This window comes from Rhyacophila brunnea, unplaced genomic scaffold, assembly GCF_057557595.1.
Source record: "Rhyacophila brunnea isolate RB1 unplaced genomic scaffold, BYU_Rbru_1.0 scaffold_7, whole genome shotgun sequence".
NCBI classification, from domain to species: domain Eukaryota; kingdom Metazoa; phylum Arthropoda; class Insecta; order Trichoptera; family Rhyacophilidae; genus Rhyacophila; species Rhyacophila brunnea.
In genome coordinates this window covers 22395120-22410321 of record NW_028233339.1, presented here as the reverse complement: position 1 = coordinate 22410321, position 15202 = coordinate 22395120, and the positions used below count along the sequence as shown (strand labels likewise).

The window sequence follows — 15202 nt, the reverse complement described above, 5'->3', positions numbered from 1 at the left end:
ATCTCGTTATGTATTCCGATACTTGTGGTGGCCAGAACAGAAATGTTCATATTTCTGCAATACTTCTACATCTAGTGTCTGTCACCAGTGTGCATGTCATAGAACATAAGTTTTTAGAATCTGGCCATTCATACATGGAAGCAGACAGCATGCATAGTGCAATAGAATACCAAAAAAAATTCATGGACGTTTATAGCGTTCAGGACTGGCTAAATATTTTTAAAATAAGCCGGTCAAAACGCCATAATAATAAAGAGCCATATGAAGCAATTCAAATGGCATTCTCAGATATGTTGGACTTAAAAAAATTATCAAAGGATATCATAAAAAATAGAACACACAATGAGTCCAACGAAAAAGTCAATTGGTTAAAAATAAAATGCTTAAAGTATGAGAAAGAGTTGCCTGGAATTATTTCGTACCGATACGATTATGTTAGCGAATATAAGCAAATAATTGTAGCGGGAAATCGTCGGGGAAGAAGAAGTACCGAACCACAAATGAGTATTATAAAAAAGGCATATACAACTCAACTTCTGATATCAGAAGATAAAAAGAAAGACCTCCTGAAAATGTGTGAGAAGAAAATAATTCCAAATGAACTACACCCCTGGTATCACAATTTGCCTAGTTCATCTTCAGTAATGAACACTGTACCAGAACCATCAGAATTTGACTCAGACAATGAAGAGGAGTAGGATTTACATAGCAATATTGTACCTAGATAAATAGTCAATGTTATTTTATATTATTATTTTTATCTTATTGTAATAAGTATTTTTTAAAAAAGTCTTTTTTTAACAAGTACTGTTGTAAATACTATAACTATTGTAACCAACTACTGTAACACTAAGCACAGATATAAAATTTCCATTATAAAAATGTCTAAAAAATAAAAATGTACAAAAATAAAACCATTTTGACACATGTATAATCAAATACTATAACTATTGTAACTAACTACTGTAACACTAAGCACAGATATAAAATTTCCATTATAAAAATGTCTAAAAAATAAAAATTTACAAAAATAAAACCATTTTGACACATGTATAATCAAATACTATAACTATTGTAACTAACTACTGTAACACTAAGCAAAGATATAAAATTTCCATTATAAAAATGTCTAAATTATATAAATTTACAAAAATAAAACCATTTTGACACTTGTATAATCTCTACGCTCTATAAATATTTAATATGCAGTAAATATATTATTATACATCATGCTATGTTAATGAATAAATGCATATAAAATACCTATATTTTTTTACCTGCTTAACTTGTTCCCTAAAATGATAAAGTTGGTTTTAGAATATTGGCATGTTTGTCCTGGCAGAAAACACTAAACACCACTTAGTTTAATCAGTGACGCTGTAAGATACAAAATCTCTTCTGGCAAAATTAGTGTTTTTTATAAACAAATAAGAAAATAAACTTAAAAAAATTAAATTTAACTTTATTTTTCATTTTGACATTATTATTAAATAAATATTCTTTATTTTAAAGTTGTCTTTTTTGCGATTATTCATAAGTCTTCCATGATAAATCATTTCGAACATTTGAAAAACTTCAAAGTCAAATTACTCAGAACTAGTATTTTCGAATTAGTGTTTTCTGCCAGAACAGAGACGATATATACAATAGAAATTTGTTATCATTAAGTCATTACGTCTTGTTTTCTAAGAACAAGATGAATATGGCGGATTCTGGAACAGTATCATCTTATTGCTTCTCAACTTGTATATAATAAAACGATTATCAAATAACGGTTTTTGGAAACATGATGGTCATGCATATAACGGATTTTGACATGTTTTTGAACAGTAAAAATGGTGGTATATAGCGGTTTTAGGAATGAAATAAATGTATGGATCGATTCTCCTGAAGCAACACATTCGATTTTGTTCATACGATTTTTCAAAAAAAATGTAAATAACGGTTTTTGGAACCGGGCACCTCGTATAATGATGGGAACAATATACATATATATATATTTTTTTTTTAATAGAATCCCTACAAGGAACTCATACCACTGATCGGCTTGTATTTACTGTAGTTAGATGATATTTGCATCGCATTGCGAGTAAATAATATTTGCAACAAATCTTTAAATAAAGATAGATACATACATCATGCTACTGATTTTTCTAAAATAATTGTATTTCACATTTTTCGTTTTTTATTCAATATACCTAAATAAAGAGTTGAATGATGTTTTGTATTATTATTTCATTCAATTCGGTTGTTTAAAAAATGTGAATAGCCTCTTAGCATTTGTCGCTTAATATTTACTCCCGAGCTCCTCAAATACAGAAAATACAAATATCTCATAATTTTATAAATTATACATTTTTGTTTAGCTGAGATGATTAGCTTTAAAGTGATGTCTTTCAATGTATTCCCAGTTCGCAATGTGTTTAATTATGATTAATTCTAAAAGTAATTTTAATTAATAATGTTTGCTATTAAGTAATTAATAATTAACTTAATTTTAATATTTGCTACGTAATAATTTAATTCCAAGGTTTTAGAAAAAACTCCTTCCTATTGTTAATTATGTTTATTTCCCACTTTGTGTGTAGTTTCAATCAGGAACTGACAGTGGTATACCCTTCGGATGATGTGGTGCGCAAGTTCGCAGAGGAGAACACAGATTGTGGATCGCCCACCTACTCCCGCCTGGAGATGGAGGCCTCCTCCGCCGAATACATGACGCAGTTGCTGCAGATTGCTGAAAAGGACCCCATCTATGAGATGCATGAACAGGAACGGAAGGAGATTTGGGCATTCAGGTGACTGCTACTCTATTTTGATTGGTTACAACATTGTTAGTACATATGTCAGTCCTGTAATAGAAGTTAAAAAAATAAGATTGCGTGTGGTGACTGTATGTGGCACAAGTGAAACTTTATATTTTGCTCCACTTCTCTCCGTCTTCAACATTGTCGCAGTCAAATATATGCCAACTACACGGACTTCACGTCATTATTATAATCCATCCCATCTTCACTTCCACTGAAATTCTCCTCATGTTCACAAAATTATTCTTCAGTTACATAGTCTTATGTATTATGGTTTATCTTTGATGTTTCAAATACATGATATACTAAATTTAAGCGTCGACGGGCGATTTCTGTTTTATCATTGTTAAAATTTTCAGAACCGCATGAGAGTAAAGTGATTTACATTGTTGGCCGGCCGACTCTTAATCAAAGACAATCACCTAATTCATCTTGTTGAGTAGTTATATGTATGAAGTGTTCTCAAAAGTTTTCACATTGCCATAGCCACAATAGTGCAATTATTGATATTGCGCTTCGCTTGGTCAACATAGTCATTCGAAATTCTCATTTCAAGTCTTTATTTTTGAGGGAAATGTGTTTATCTTTTAGTTAGGGCTCTGGGGTTTTTATGTGTCCTACGAGTTTTGGTGATAGTCACAAATGAATGATATGAATAAGGTAATTGTTGTATTTCATATTCTTTTTGCCTCAATGCATGTTTTCTTCGCAGAGACTTCTTCTGCAAGGAGCGTCCGTCTGTGCTGCCCAAGCTGCTGCTCTGTGTGGAGTGGAACGAACGAGGGGAGGCGGCCAATGCTGCCACTCTCGTCTCCCGCTGGCCCTGCCTCGCGCCCGCCTCCGCACTTGAATTGCTCGACTACGCCTATGCCGATCGGCCTGTCAGGAGTTTCGCTGTCCACTGCCTCAGAGATATCAGGTATGGACTGACTGAAATGGTTATTACATATTGTGTACTTGCCAAAGACGTTGAAGAAATACATGTATGGCAATAGAGAGACCTAAATATAAAAGCATAAATTTAAAGCTAAAAAAGGTGTTGTAACTGTAACTTAACCTGCATTAAGTTATTTTGCATTGTATTTTAGTTTGTGACAATTAATCGCTCAATTAATCACTCAACTAGTCAATTCCATAAAATATTACATTTGAAGACCCAAAGAAATAATATCATTCTTTCATTAATATTAATGCCATCTTGTGGAGAATTTTCCCATATATTAACATTTTCAAATATCAACTCTGATAATTTAAAGACAACAAGAAAACACCATAAACATGGCAGGATGACAGATGCAACAAAACATAAATTTACTCTTAACAGCCCATATGCCCAACATAGGTCGAATTGGAGGATTTATGGTATTTTCAAAGCATTAGCCTGAACATTCCTTAAATGTTGTAGATAATCTATTTATATAATTTTGAAGCCTTATTATCCTTTATATTTATTTTAAACTGATGACTTCATAAAGTATATTTATTACATAAAATAGTATTCTTTTAAACCTCTCGATCTAATGTTTTAGAATATAGTCATATTTCAGTACATCCATGTGCAGTGGTGTTAAGATTTTTTAGGTTTATTAATTTTTAAACGCATTTATAAAACCATTTGTAAAATTTATGTTGACATTATTATAGTGAAATATTTACGATAAAAAATTATATTTATAATCTCTGTGATCCTAAATTTGACAAGAATTAGGCATTTTATTATTCAAAAAATGGGCAAGATTACCACATTTGAAGATAATTCTAAAGATACTGATTATAAGCTATGTCTTTGACCATTCAAATGTGATAACACGTCTTAGGAATAATAAAAATCGATTTTGTTTTTCGGTTCGGTATCTACATGTTCAAACCTTTATCTGTACTCACTGTAACTACGAGGGTGGGTCAATAATTCCTTAGAAAAAAGCATTAAAACAGTTTTTATTTTTGTATTTTTTTTTTATTTCTCAACATAATCTCCTTGGAGCTCAATACACTTGGTTAGACGTTTCTCAATTTTTTTTAAACCGTCAGAAAAATAAGTTTTCGGAAGGTCCTCAAAATAAGCATTTGTCCGATCGATGACTTCTTCATTTGAAAAAAAACGTTGTCCACTTAGCCATTTTTTTAAGTTTGGGAAAAGGAAAAAGTCACTGGGGGCTAAATCTGGCGAATACGGTGGGTGGTCGACCAATTCGAACTTCAATTCTTCAATTTTAGCCATTGATCGTAAACATGTGTGAACACGGGCATTGTCCTGATGAAAGAGAATTTTTTTCCTGTTTAAATGAGGCCGTTTTTCTTCAATTTCGTTTTTTAGCTGGTCCAATAAAGATGCATAATAATCCCCTGTTATTGTTTTTCCTTTTTCCAAATAGTCAACGAAAATAATTCCACGTGCATCCCAAAATACAGTAGCCATAACCTTACCAGCTGATTTTACGGTTTTCGCCTTCTTTGGACATGGTTCGCCTTTTGCAATCCACTGCTTTGACTGTTCTTTCGTCTCGGGAGTATAGTGGTGTATCCATGTTTCATCTACAGTCACAAAGCGACGAAAAAATTCATCCGGATTGCGTTGCATGAGCGACAACAGGGCTTTAGAGGCCACCACCCTATTGCGTTTATTGTCGACTGTGAGCAAACGCGGCACCCATCTTGCAGAAACTTTTTTCATGCCCAATTTGTCATGTAAAATAGAAATGACGCTACCTTTTGAGATCCCTGTAACCTCAATTATCTCACTCAACTTTAATCTTCGGTCACTTAACACCATATCGTGGATTTTATTGATCATTTCTGGTGTAGTCACATCTACAGGACGTCCTGAGCGTGGTTCATCCTTTGTTGATGTACGACCACGTTTAAATTCATTTAACCAGTTATAAATAGTTGCAAGTGAAGGAGCAGATATGCCGTGAACTAAATCCAACTCATTTTTTATTTCCTTTGCTGTTAACCCTTTTATATTAAAATGTTTAATAACAGCTCTAAACTCAATTTTCTCCATTTTTGTAAACAAGCAAATTTTTTTTTTAAATGTACGAGAAACACACAACAACCCGACCAATCTGATTGAAACTTCGCAGCATACTGAATCGGTAGTGCCGCTGCATGAAAACAAACCGCTTATAGTACTAGTCGCGCCACCTGTCGGCTTTTCTAAGGACTTATTGACCCACCCTCGTATTTACATGTTCTCTTTTGTTATCTAAATGTCAATGTCTTAAATGAATAGTTTGTATAGTTCATGTCATAAGCTATGTAAAGTAAACAAATTGAATTGAATGAAATAGAATAATCATACTTCATTGTTACTGGTATTGTTTTCAGTGACGAGGACCTGTCTTTATATTTACTGCAACTGGTGCAAGCGTTAAAGCACGAGTCCTATTACATGTGCGACCTGGTTGAATTCCTTCTCAAGCGAGCTCTCGACAATAGAAAGATCGGCCACTACCTCTTTTGGCATTTAAGGTAATATTTTTGATATTATTTCATCTTATTAACATAATAATTAAATAACACCCACGGTGGCCTGGTTGGTAGAGCGTCCGTGTACATGCATGTTATTTTTCAATGTAAAATACCAATCGGTTGGTAGAATGGCTGACAACCATTGCTCTGCTTAGGAGCAAACATGGTAATTCACTTTTTTATATTTTCAAAATTAAGTAAATGAATTCTCATGGAGATAAAATTTTGCGATTGAGTGAAACACAAAGTTAAACCACATTGGATGACATAGTATCGTCTGGTGTCTGGCAACAGTATTCCCCTTTGTTACTCAAAACCCCCACCAATACTAATGAATCTAGTGAATATGTATTTTTATATTTGATGTCTTTTTTGCAGGTCCGAGATGCAAGTGGCTTCGGTGTCTGTTCGTTTTGGTTTGATCCTGGAAGCGTACTGCCGAGGCTGTGTCGAACATATTCCCATTCTCTCCAGACAAATTGAGTCATTAGTCAAACTTATTGGTAAGAAATAATTCACTGTTTACTTTATATGTATTGTATCTCCCAATGCAGATCTTGGCCCCCTCCAGAGAGTTTATGATTTTCAAATCCGCTGTATCTCGGATAGAAACTGTCACAACCATGGAATTCAAGAATTCCTTCACCTTTTCTTTTAAGTGGTCGTCCATATATGACAGCATACTAAAGCTGTGGGATCTGATATAATGTGATGATTTGTGATGTCATTAGTTTAAACTCGTTTTTCCAAGAATTAAATATTCTGTGGAAACATGAAATCAATTATTTTCAACGAATCAGGGGAGGGGGTTCAATAATATGACATAATTTAAACAGAGTAACAGAAAACTTTGTAACAAAATATGATGATGAGAATTGATGAGGATCAATAAATACTCAAAATCGTGTAATGTCGTTTATAGACGACCCCTAATCACAAAACTTGATGCTGCCGCAAAAGAAATGGATTGCCATACAATCTAGTTAAAAACCTAAATTGGAACACATTGCTTTTATATAACCATGTAATGGGAATGGGTATGATTGACCGCCATCAGAGACTATATTTTGTATGTATTTAGTAATTATATAATATGCTATCTCAATTCTGGATTTTCACATCTAAATATATTACCGCACAAGAACTTTGTACAGTACACATCGAGAATTCTTTGCGTACACATGTATGATGATAAATGAGATGAAGGATTGATATATAAAAAATCTGTGAATAATGATGGATTACTGCAAGTAGTAGCCTGCCTTGTCTCATAATATGACCAGTACAACAGTAAAACCCTGTTAATATGGTTAATTCGAAATTTGCCATAAATCGAAATATTTGCCAAAATGTATTTATAGCGATTTCCACTAATAAATGAATGAACCATAATAGTCACCACTGATATTTATCTGAAAGAAATTGTATTGGAAATAGAAAGTGTTACAAAATTGCTACAAAAATAAACTACTTTTTTCAACTTTTACTGTATATTTTGTATTTCGAATTTTTTTGTAATTTTCGGTCCCGTCGATTTCAAATTGACGGTGTTTTACTGTACGTATAATAATTTTTATGAAACTCTTCAGGTACAAGTGAGAAGGTCCGCCTGAGGCGAGATGTTTACAAAGCTCGTTCATTCTTGGCCAACTATTTTGCCGAGCCACACTCACAAGAGACTCTGAGCACATTGGCCAGCCCCCTCGACCCCAGCTTTAAATGCAAACGTATCAAGTGAGTGCCACGGTTGTGATATTAGTTATGGTAATATAGTCTTATATTCTCATATACTTAGCTTAAACTCTTTGTTGTTTTGTTTGTAGGGTGGAGAAATGCCGAGTCATGGACAGCAAAATGCGTCCGTTGTGGTTGGTTTTTGAAAACCAAGACGTCTTCGGAGATGAAATTTCTATTATTCTAAAGAACGGCGATGATCTAAGGCAGGACATGCTCGCTCTGCAAATGTTACGAATTATGGATAGGTTATGGAAAAATGAAGGTTACGATTTTAGGTATGTTTATATTCTGTAATATAATGTAGACTTTTCTTGAATAAATTAAAATTGTTTATTTAACATGCGTTCACTTTTCATCATCATCTCGGCCAGTTTTCATCCTCTGCTGGATGGAAGGTCTTTCAGTGCTGCCTCCACTTTTTTCAGTTATTAGTCTTTCGTTGCCATATACTTCCACTAAACATTATTATTTCATCGATATTGCGAATTATTGGTGACCCTTTTACTCCCGCCCGATTTAGCCTAGTATAATTGTGAAAATTCCCAAGCGTTTTTTAGCAAAAAAAATCATTAATTTTGATTTTTTTAAAATAAATAATTATATACATATTTTAAAAGTTTGAATTTCTACTTAATATAAGTATATCTTAATAATATACTTTCACTAATAAAATTTATGTCCAAGGAATCTATGTACTATCAAAGATGTATAATTTAATATTGGAATTATCTGCCTCAATTTCCTGTCCCCAAGCAGTGCATGGCCTGCTTAGTCCCATGGGATGTCACTGATTTTATCATGATTTAACAGTGAAATCTAAATTCATATTATGTACCTACTTTAAAATGGGTAACCTACCTCAGAGTAATGAAATATAGACAGCGTCTATTGTTCAGCAACATGCTGTGTTTCTTGCGTATAACGCACAGTAGAACCTCAATTTAATTATTATCAACTTAACTATGAAACTATCGTGTTGCTTCTCAGTACGGCTACCAAATTTAAATACAACATAGTTAACCATATTATGTTCTACTAAAATAACTAAAAATAATTACCACTAACTTTATATTTAACCAAAAAACAATAAATTTCCGCAACACATGCTCGCAGTTTTTAAATAAATGTAATCAGTCAAAACCATATTTACCGTCATTTATGAAAAATATTTAATTCTGCCGTAGAAATTCTATTTTACTCGAACGCGTAGTGTGGAGACAAGAGTGCCAAATGCTTATTCACTTGCACTTGGTTCATGGTTCATTTTCATTCAGGCCTTGGTACCTACCTACCTAAAGACAATTTGTTTAATAATAAAAAACTATGAAATGTTAAAAACAATTAGGTATTAGAAATTGGAAATTCAGTTAGGCAAATATATTATTTCAGCTGTAATTAAAGAAAAAAATGTTTATATTACTCACCTCTATTATTTTCGTTTGAGTATAAATTTTACGGCACTCCTACGGAAAATATTTTATTTTTTTATTATTAAAACAAAAATCATTTCACAATAAAATTTTTGTATACTTTAATAATTTATTATATGTTGGAGGCCCCCTTTTAAATCTTGTGATGACTCAATTGAATCCTGTTGCGTTACGGAAACGCGCCACTACCTGCCCACCTTAATCTGTAGCATTTTATGTACGTTAGTCTAAACTCTTCATACTATTTATTGTGTGGTACAGCAAGTATTTACATTGTTACCCCATATCAGTTATGTGCTTATTGATGCACTACACTGCAGTATTTTATCCTGACTATTTCCATATCATTTTTATACTTCCATATATGTTTTATCGATCTTTTTTTCTCCAGTATGCAATTCAATATTGTAACATTGATGCATATAATATAGAGGTTTAATGTGTTTTTCTATTTACAGAATGAATCCTTACGGCTGCATCTCAATGGATCACAGAGTCGGCATGATTGAGGTTGTTCTGAACGCTGAAACGATTGCGAATATTCAAAAAGAAAAGGGTATTTTTTCAGCCACGTCTCCCTTCAAGAAAGGGTCACTGCTTAGTGAGTTTGTGTTTGATTTTCTTTCAACGTAAGCATCGCTACCGGTTACTTATATAAATTCTAAATTGACTCACACAAATTATTTTCATGATGTCACAGATTGGCTACGAGATCACAATCCTACAGAAGAGGGCTTGAATAAAGCGATCGAAGAGTTTACTTTGAGCTGCGCGGGCTATTGTGTCGCCACTTATGTTTTGGGCGTTGCAGATAGACACTCAGATAATATCATGGTGAAGAGAAGTGGACAGGTAAATTTATACTTCTTAATACATAAATGGATGATGTGAATCTACATATAGGTTACATTTTTTAAATGGCTTCTTTTTCTTCCAGTTGTTTCACATTGACTTTGGTCATATCCTGGGGCATTTCAAAGAAAAGTTTGGCTTCCGCAGAGAGAGGGTACCTTTTGTGCTGACCCACGACTTTGTGAATGTCATCAACAAAGGGCAAAAGGATGCCAAGAAAGAAGCTCTGGAGTTTCAGATTTTCCAGAAACACTGCGAGACTGTATGATATCGTGTTTCTTAGTTTGTTTAATCCAATCAACATTTATGTCCCAAAATTGTGGACAATGATACTTACAGAAACCTTTCAATTCATCTTCTTATGCACACCTGGAAATTTGCAGCCCATTCTCTGAAACTGTATTTCATTCAAAGATCGTAACTTACACTGACTGACATAAACACAGGCGCCTGTCTCCCGCCGCTTCACTTCATCTCATTAGACAATATTTTAATTTTACCACTGATTTAAAAAATATTCTTCCAGAAGTTTTGTTGAACATGTTTTGTATTTAAATTCTAATTAATTTAAGTTTACGTCTGTTTGAGTAATTTTTAGCGACCCGGGTTTCTTTATCGTTTTGATTTTACTGTACATGTAAGACCATACTTATCAAAGGGTTAATAATATAATTGTTAATATCGAGGGTATACTGACAGAACGCATTATTTCAGTTTTTGCTGTTTTTCTGTTTTAAATGCCAAAATGTATACAATTTTACGCTCTACGTCCTGGTAAAACGCACAAAGGCATAGGATATTATGGTGAGAAAATAGAAACATTATTAAATCACATTGTTACTTTTTTATTCTGATAGAAAGCATGATAATGACCTAATGCGTTCTGTGTATACAAAATGCAGGACTTGTAACATGTCGTATATTGTGTTTGCCATAAAGGTTAGTCTTTATAATGTAGAAAAAATGTTTTTAAATCATAAAAAAATCTACATGGGAGAACGCTTTGAAAAAAAAATGAAAGTCCTTTTTGCGATTATCTCAGAACTTGTTTTAATGAGTTAATGGTTTCTGTCAGTATACCCTCGATATATAAACTAGAATTAATTGTATTCTTTGTCAGTATGCATTTGGCATTGGTGAGTGTGCACAGTGCCTGAAGATATTGAAAGGCGAAACCCGGATTGCAAAAAATAAGCCAATTGGAATAGTACAAAACTAAAATCAATTAAGAGTTGAAATTTAAATTCCATCAAGTACCTTCCCTCTGCCGATACATTGTATTAATGTTTCGTATTTGTTTGCAGGCATTTACGATTTTAAGAAGACACGGATACTTGTTTCTTTCCCTTTTCGCCATGATGATATCGACAGGTCTTCCAGAGTTGAGTTCAGAGAAGGATTTAGCTTATCTCCGCGAAACACTGGTCAGTATTAAATTTTCAATATTTGGACTTTCACCGTTTGAAGTATATAGAGTATTATTAAATTTCTGAATGCCCCCCCGTAGGTATTGGATTTATCCGAGCAAGACGCCCTGGCACACTTCCGTTCGAAGTTCGACGAGGCGCTGAGCAACTCGTGGAAGACCTCCCTCAACTGGGCGTCGCATAACATGGCGAAGAACAACAAGCAGTGATATTTGCTCGCAGTCAAGTATTACTGAAAGCACGTGAACTCAGTCTGAGATACCCCCTCCACCCCCTCCCGCAAACCATGAGTGCTTATGTTTTCACTTGAAAAGCTAACGCTAAATTAACATCCCACACTTTGTGATTGCCGCCGGCGACACGTCATCGACTGAGCGGTCAACATTAGTCCGTAAGCGTTTTGTATGAATATATAAGAGAGTGTATTTAATATTATCATGTATCTCCGCTTACTCTTTGACTGTAATTACTCTCAATCTAATAATTATATTCTAGAATAAATTTAATTATGTAAATCATGTTTAGGTAGACGCGCGCGCACTTTGAGGTTAGAATAGTTGAGATGCGAGTGGACTCTTCCGTGTATATTTTGTATCCGCTGCGGTGATACGTCGAAACGTACTATGATGGGCATCAGTCGACGCAATGTGATTTTTAAATATTGCAAATTTACCAAATTTATTCGCAAATATATATTGATAAAATTTGCTAAGTGAGACTCTTAACGCACATTGATTATTCTATTATTGACTGTAAACTAGTATGTAAAAGATTTTTTCAAGATTTTCCAGTGATGAATGTTGTTTCATTTTCTTGTTAACAAATTAATGCCAATTATGTATGCATTTAGACTGATTGACACATTTAATTTTGTTTTGTGTACATATTTGTAATAATTAACCTTCGAAAGAAATTGAAGGCGAGAATGAACATTATTGTAGTGGATAAACTTTTGTATATAATTGAGCGTTACATTGTCTACGAGAGGAAGTCATCGAAACCGCATATTTGAAGTTGACTAAGTTCGATTGATGTTCGGAGAATATTTTCTAAGGGCTTTTATCTAGTAGTTAGTACTTTAATAATTTATACATCAATCGTTAGCGATAATGATTAAATTTAATTGTTCATAAAAATATGTATTAACATTAACACAGCTTCGCGTCGGAAAGTGTCTGTAATTTTTAAAATAATTTAATAGATTTTTTAACAACTATGTTCATACATTTTTGCACTCGGCAGTCTATTGTTACCATAAAATGAGAAGCGAAATCCATTGCGTCGAAGAAAATTGTCATTTCGTACCGATACAAGCCATTGTTAATGTATTCCTTTTCTTAAGATAAGATAATGTTTTGAGTTTCACAATTTTTATTCTAAGTTTGCTAAGAGAAAAAGCTGTAAGACTAAACATTGTTAATAATTTTATCACAACGATATAGAGACAATAGCTCGAAGTGTATTGTAATATGTATGTATGTATAGTCCGCCAGATTTGAGATTTCAGATCAGATCAGTGGTAACGTTGCATTATAATGCGATGACCGGACATAAATATTTTCCTTCCACAATAATTCTTTCAAGTGAAAGGTTTTTATCCATTTTATTAGAGCGGTATAATAGTAACACCGAGCTGTCAATTGTAATGAGAAAGGCAAGAAGATATTACTGTATGTATAAACTGTAGATATGCGATGAGCCTCAGTTCAAGAAGTATTGAATATAAAGGCGATTCAAAATTCGCTCGTCTCGAGTCAGATATGTTCTATGATTCACGTTGTGTGGTAGAATACGAGCACCAAATCGAAGGCGTGCAATTTTTGAGTTACTTTAATTGAATTTAGACGCATCGCACACTTCCGGTTTTAGCACAACTCAGAGTAAACGGAGTACCATGTATCGCTTCCGACTTTCACAGTTGTTTTTTGTGTCTTTTGGTAATCGGGTTATCACCGAAAGTACTGACTTTTTTCTCCTCGACTGGCTCATTTCAGAGCCCATTATCATCTCACGAGAGTATCTTCTTTCCAGAAGTTCAAAACGTCTAAAGAGAAGGAAGAAGATACTATAATAAGGTGATAACCAAAGTAACCCATGTCGAGCAAACAGATAAAATCTGCAGCGTTTATTATAGATATGAATGCATTATTTTTGAATATTATCGCAAGAATCTAAATGATACGCAGCCCACTTTGAAAATGGTCATATGCATGGGTATAAGGCATAAGCCGTGGTATTGGCCTTTTGCTGTGTTCATAGTGGTTAAGTTATATCCGATATCGTGTCAGTATGTCTCGTATATTATTTCACACATTGTAATTGTTTAGGTTAAACACAATGCATGCACACTGCATCGATTGAAAGTATGTATTCAAATAAGATTCGTGATATTCAGAATAACAAACTTCTGTAGGCTTAACTGCATACTGTGTTGCAAGTGTATAAATCATTATTAATGCAGATTTTATAATTTATCATTAGGCATGTCTGCTTGAATTTCATAGACATTAAAGGACTGATTGTTTTTTTTTAATATTATTATTATTATTATAGTATTTTAATGTTACAGCAATAATGAATCAATGAAGAGAGGAGTGAGTTACTTGTGTTAGGGTCAAGAAAGACATCAAGACAGAACTGGTCAGGTTTGTCAGGTTTGTCGGATTTGATTTGAGTTGTCAGTGTGATATTTGTTTTTAATACTTTGCATTAATTTGTTTTATTTGTTTTCACAAATGTGACTAAATGTATAATTTTTGGGCGAGAGACTCCCGGTTATCCATTGCCTGATGATTGTCGATATATTGCGCCTTCTCAATTTCATAATCGATTCGTCCGCACCAGACGGTCGGTGGAATATCTTTTAATTAGTTAATTAATTTTTTTTAGTTAAGTAATTAATTTTTAGCAACTCCACCCGGATCGAGGGATCGATGGATTGAATGAATCACCTGAAAGTTCTGGGTTTGATCCGGTGAGGACACAATATTTATGTGATTTTCTCAAAGTCTGGGTATTTGTGATTGTTCAAAATTACTAACAACCACCTTGTACGAAAAAGCAAGTCATTTTCAAATTAACCGCGATGAAGCCCACATGAACTCGTCGTATTGCATCATTGACAGCTTACGGCATGAATTAAAGGTGACTCCCCGCTCTTAAACTGAGGCATAGTCCTCTTACTGTCACCCAGTAGGATGTGGAAGAATGGTATGACGATGACCAAAGCTTATCATTTTTACGACAAATGGAAAATTGACTATTTGTGATGGTGAAAGACATGGGTTTTTGTATAATTTGTAACGCCTCATAAGAATTGCAATACTGGTATTCCAGTATTTATCGATATCGAAATACCGGTTTTAAAAATCTGTAGGTTTTTGCTATAAAGTAATGTTTTAAAAAGATTTTAATTGCTATATTTATTGATTGGTACTCCTGTTTTTTTATCTATGTGTTTTAATGAATTCCGGTA

General features: G+C 33.6%; 1 protein-coding gene across 1 annotated transcript in view; it reads left to right on the top strand.

Annotated features, from left to right (window-relative positions):
* Pi3K92E (phosphatidylinositol 3-kinase 92E) overlaps window positions 1-12071 on the top strand; it is a 33609-nt gene extending 21538 nt beyond the window's left edge. The window contains exons 8-18 of the mRNA XM_085957840.1: window positions 2589-2798; window positions 3520-3726; window positions 6138-6281; window positions 6660-6784; window positions 7871-8015; window positions 8105-8293; window positions 9907-10049; window positions 10149-10300; window positions 10386-10562; window positions 11605-11724; window positions 11808-12071. Coding sequence (XP_085813966.1) covers window positions 2589-2798; window positions 3520-3726; window positions 6138-6281; window positions 6660-6784; window positions 7871-8015; window positions 8105-8293; window positions 9907-10049; window positions 10149-10300; window positions 10386-10562; window positions 11605-11724; window positions 11808-11936 — 1741 coding nt within the window. The 3' untranslated portion in view covers window positions 11937-12071. The remainder of the gene's footprint in view (window positions 1-2588; window positions 2799-3519; window positions 3727-6137; window positions 6282-6659; window positions 6785-7870; window positions 8016-8104; window positions 8294-9906; window positions 10050-10148; window positions 10301-10385; window positions 10563-11604; window positions 11725-11807) is intronic.
* Window positions 12072-15202: the final 3131 nt, after the last annotated feature.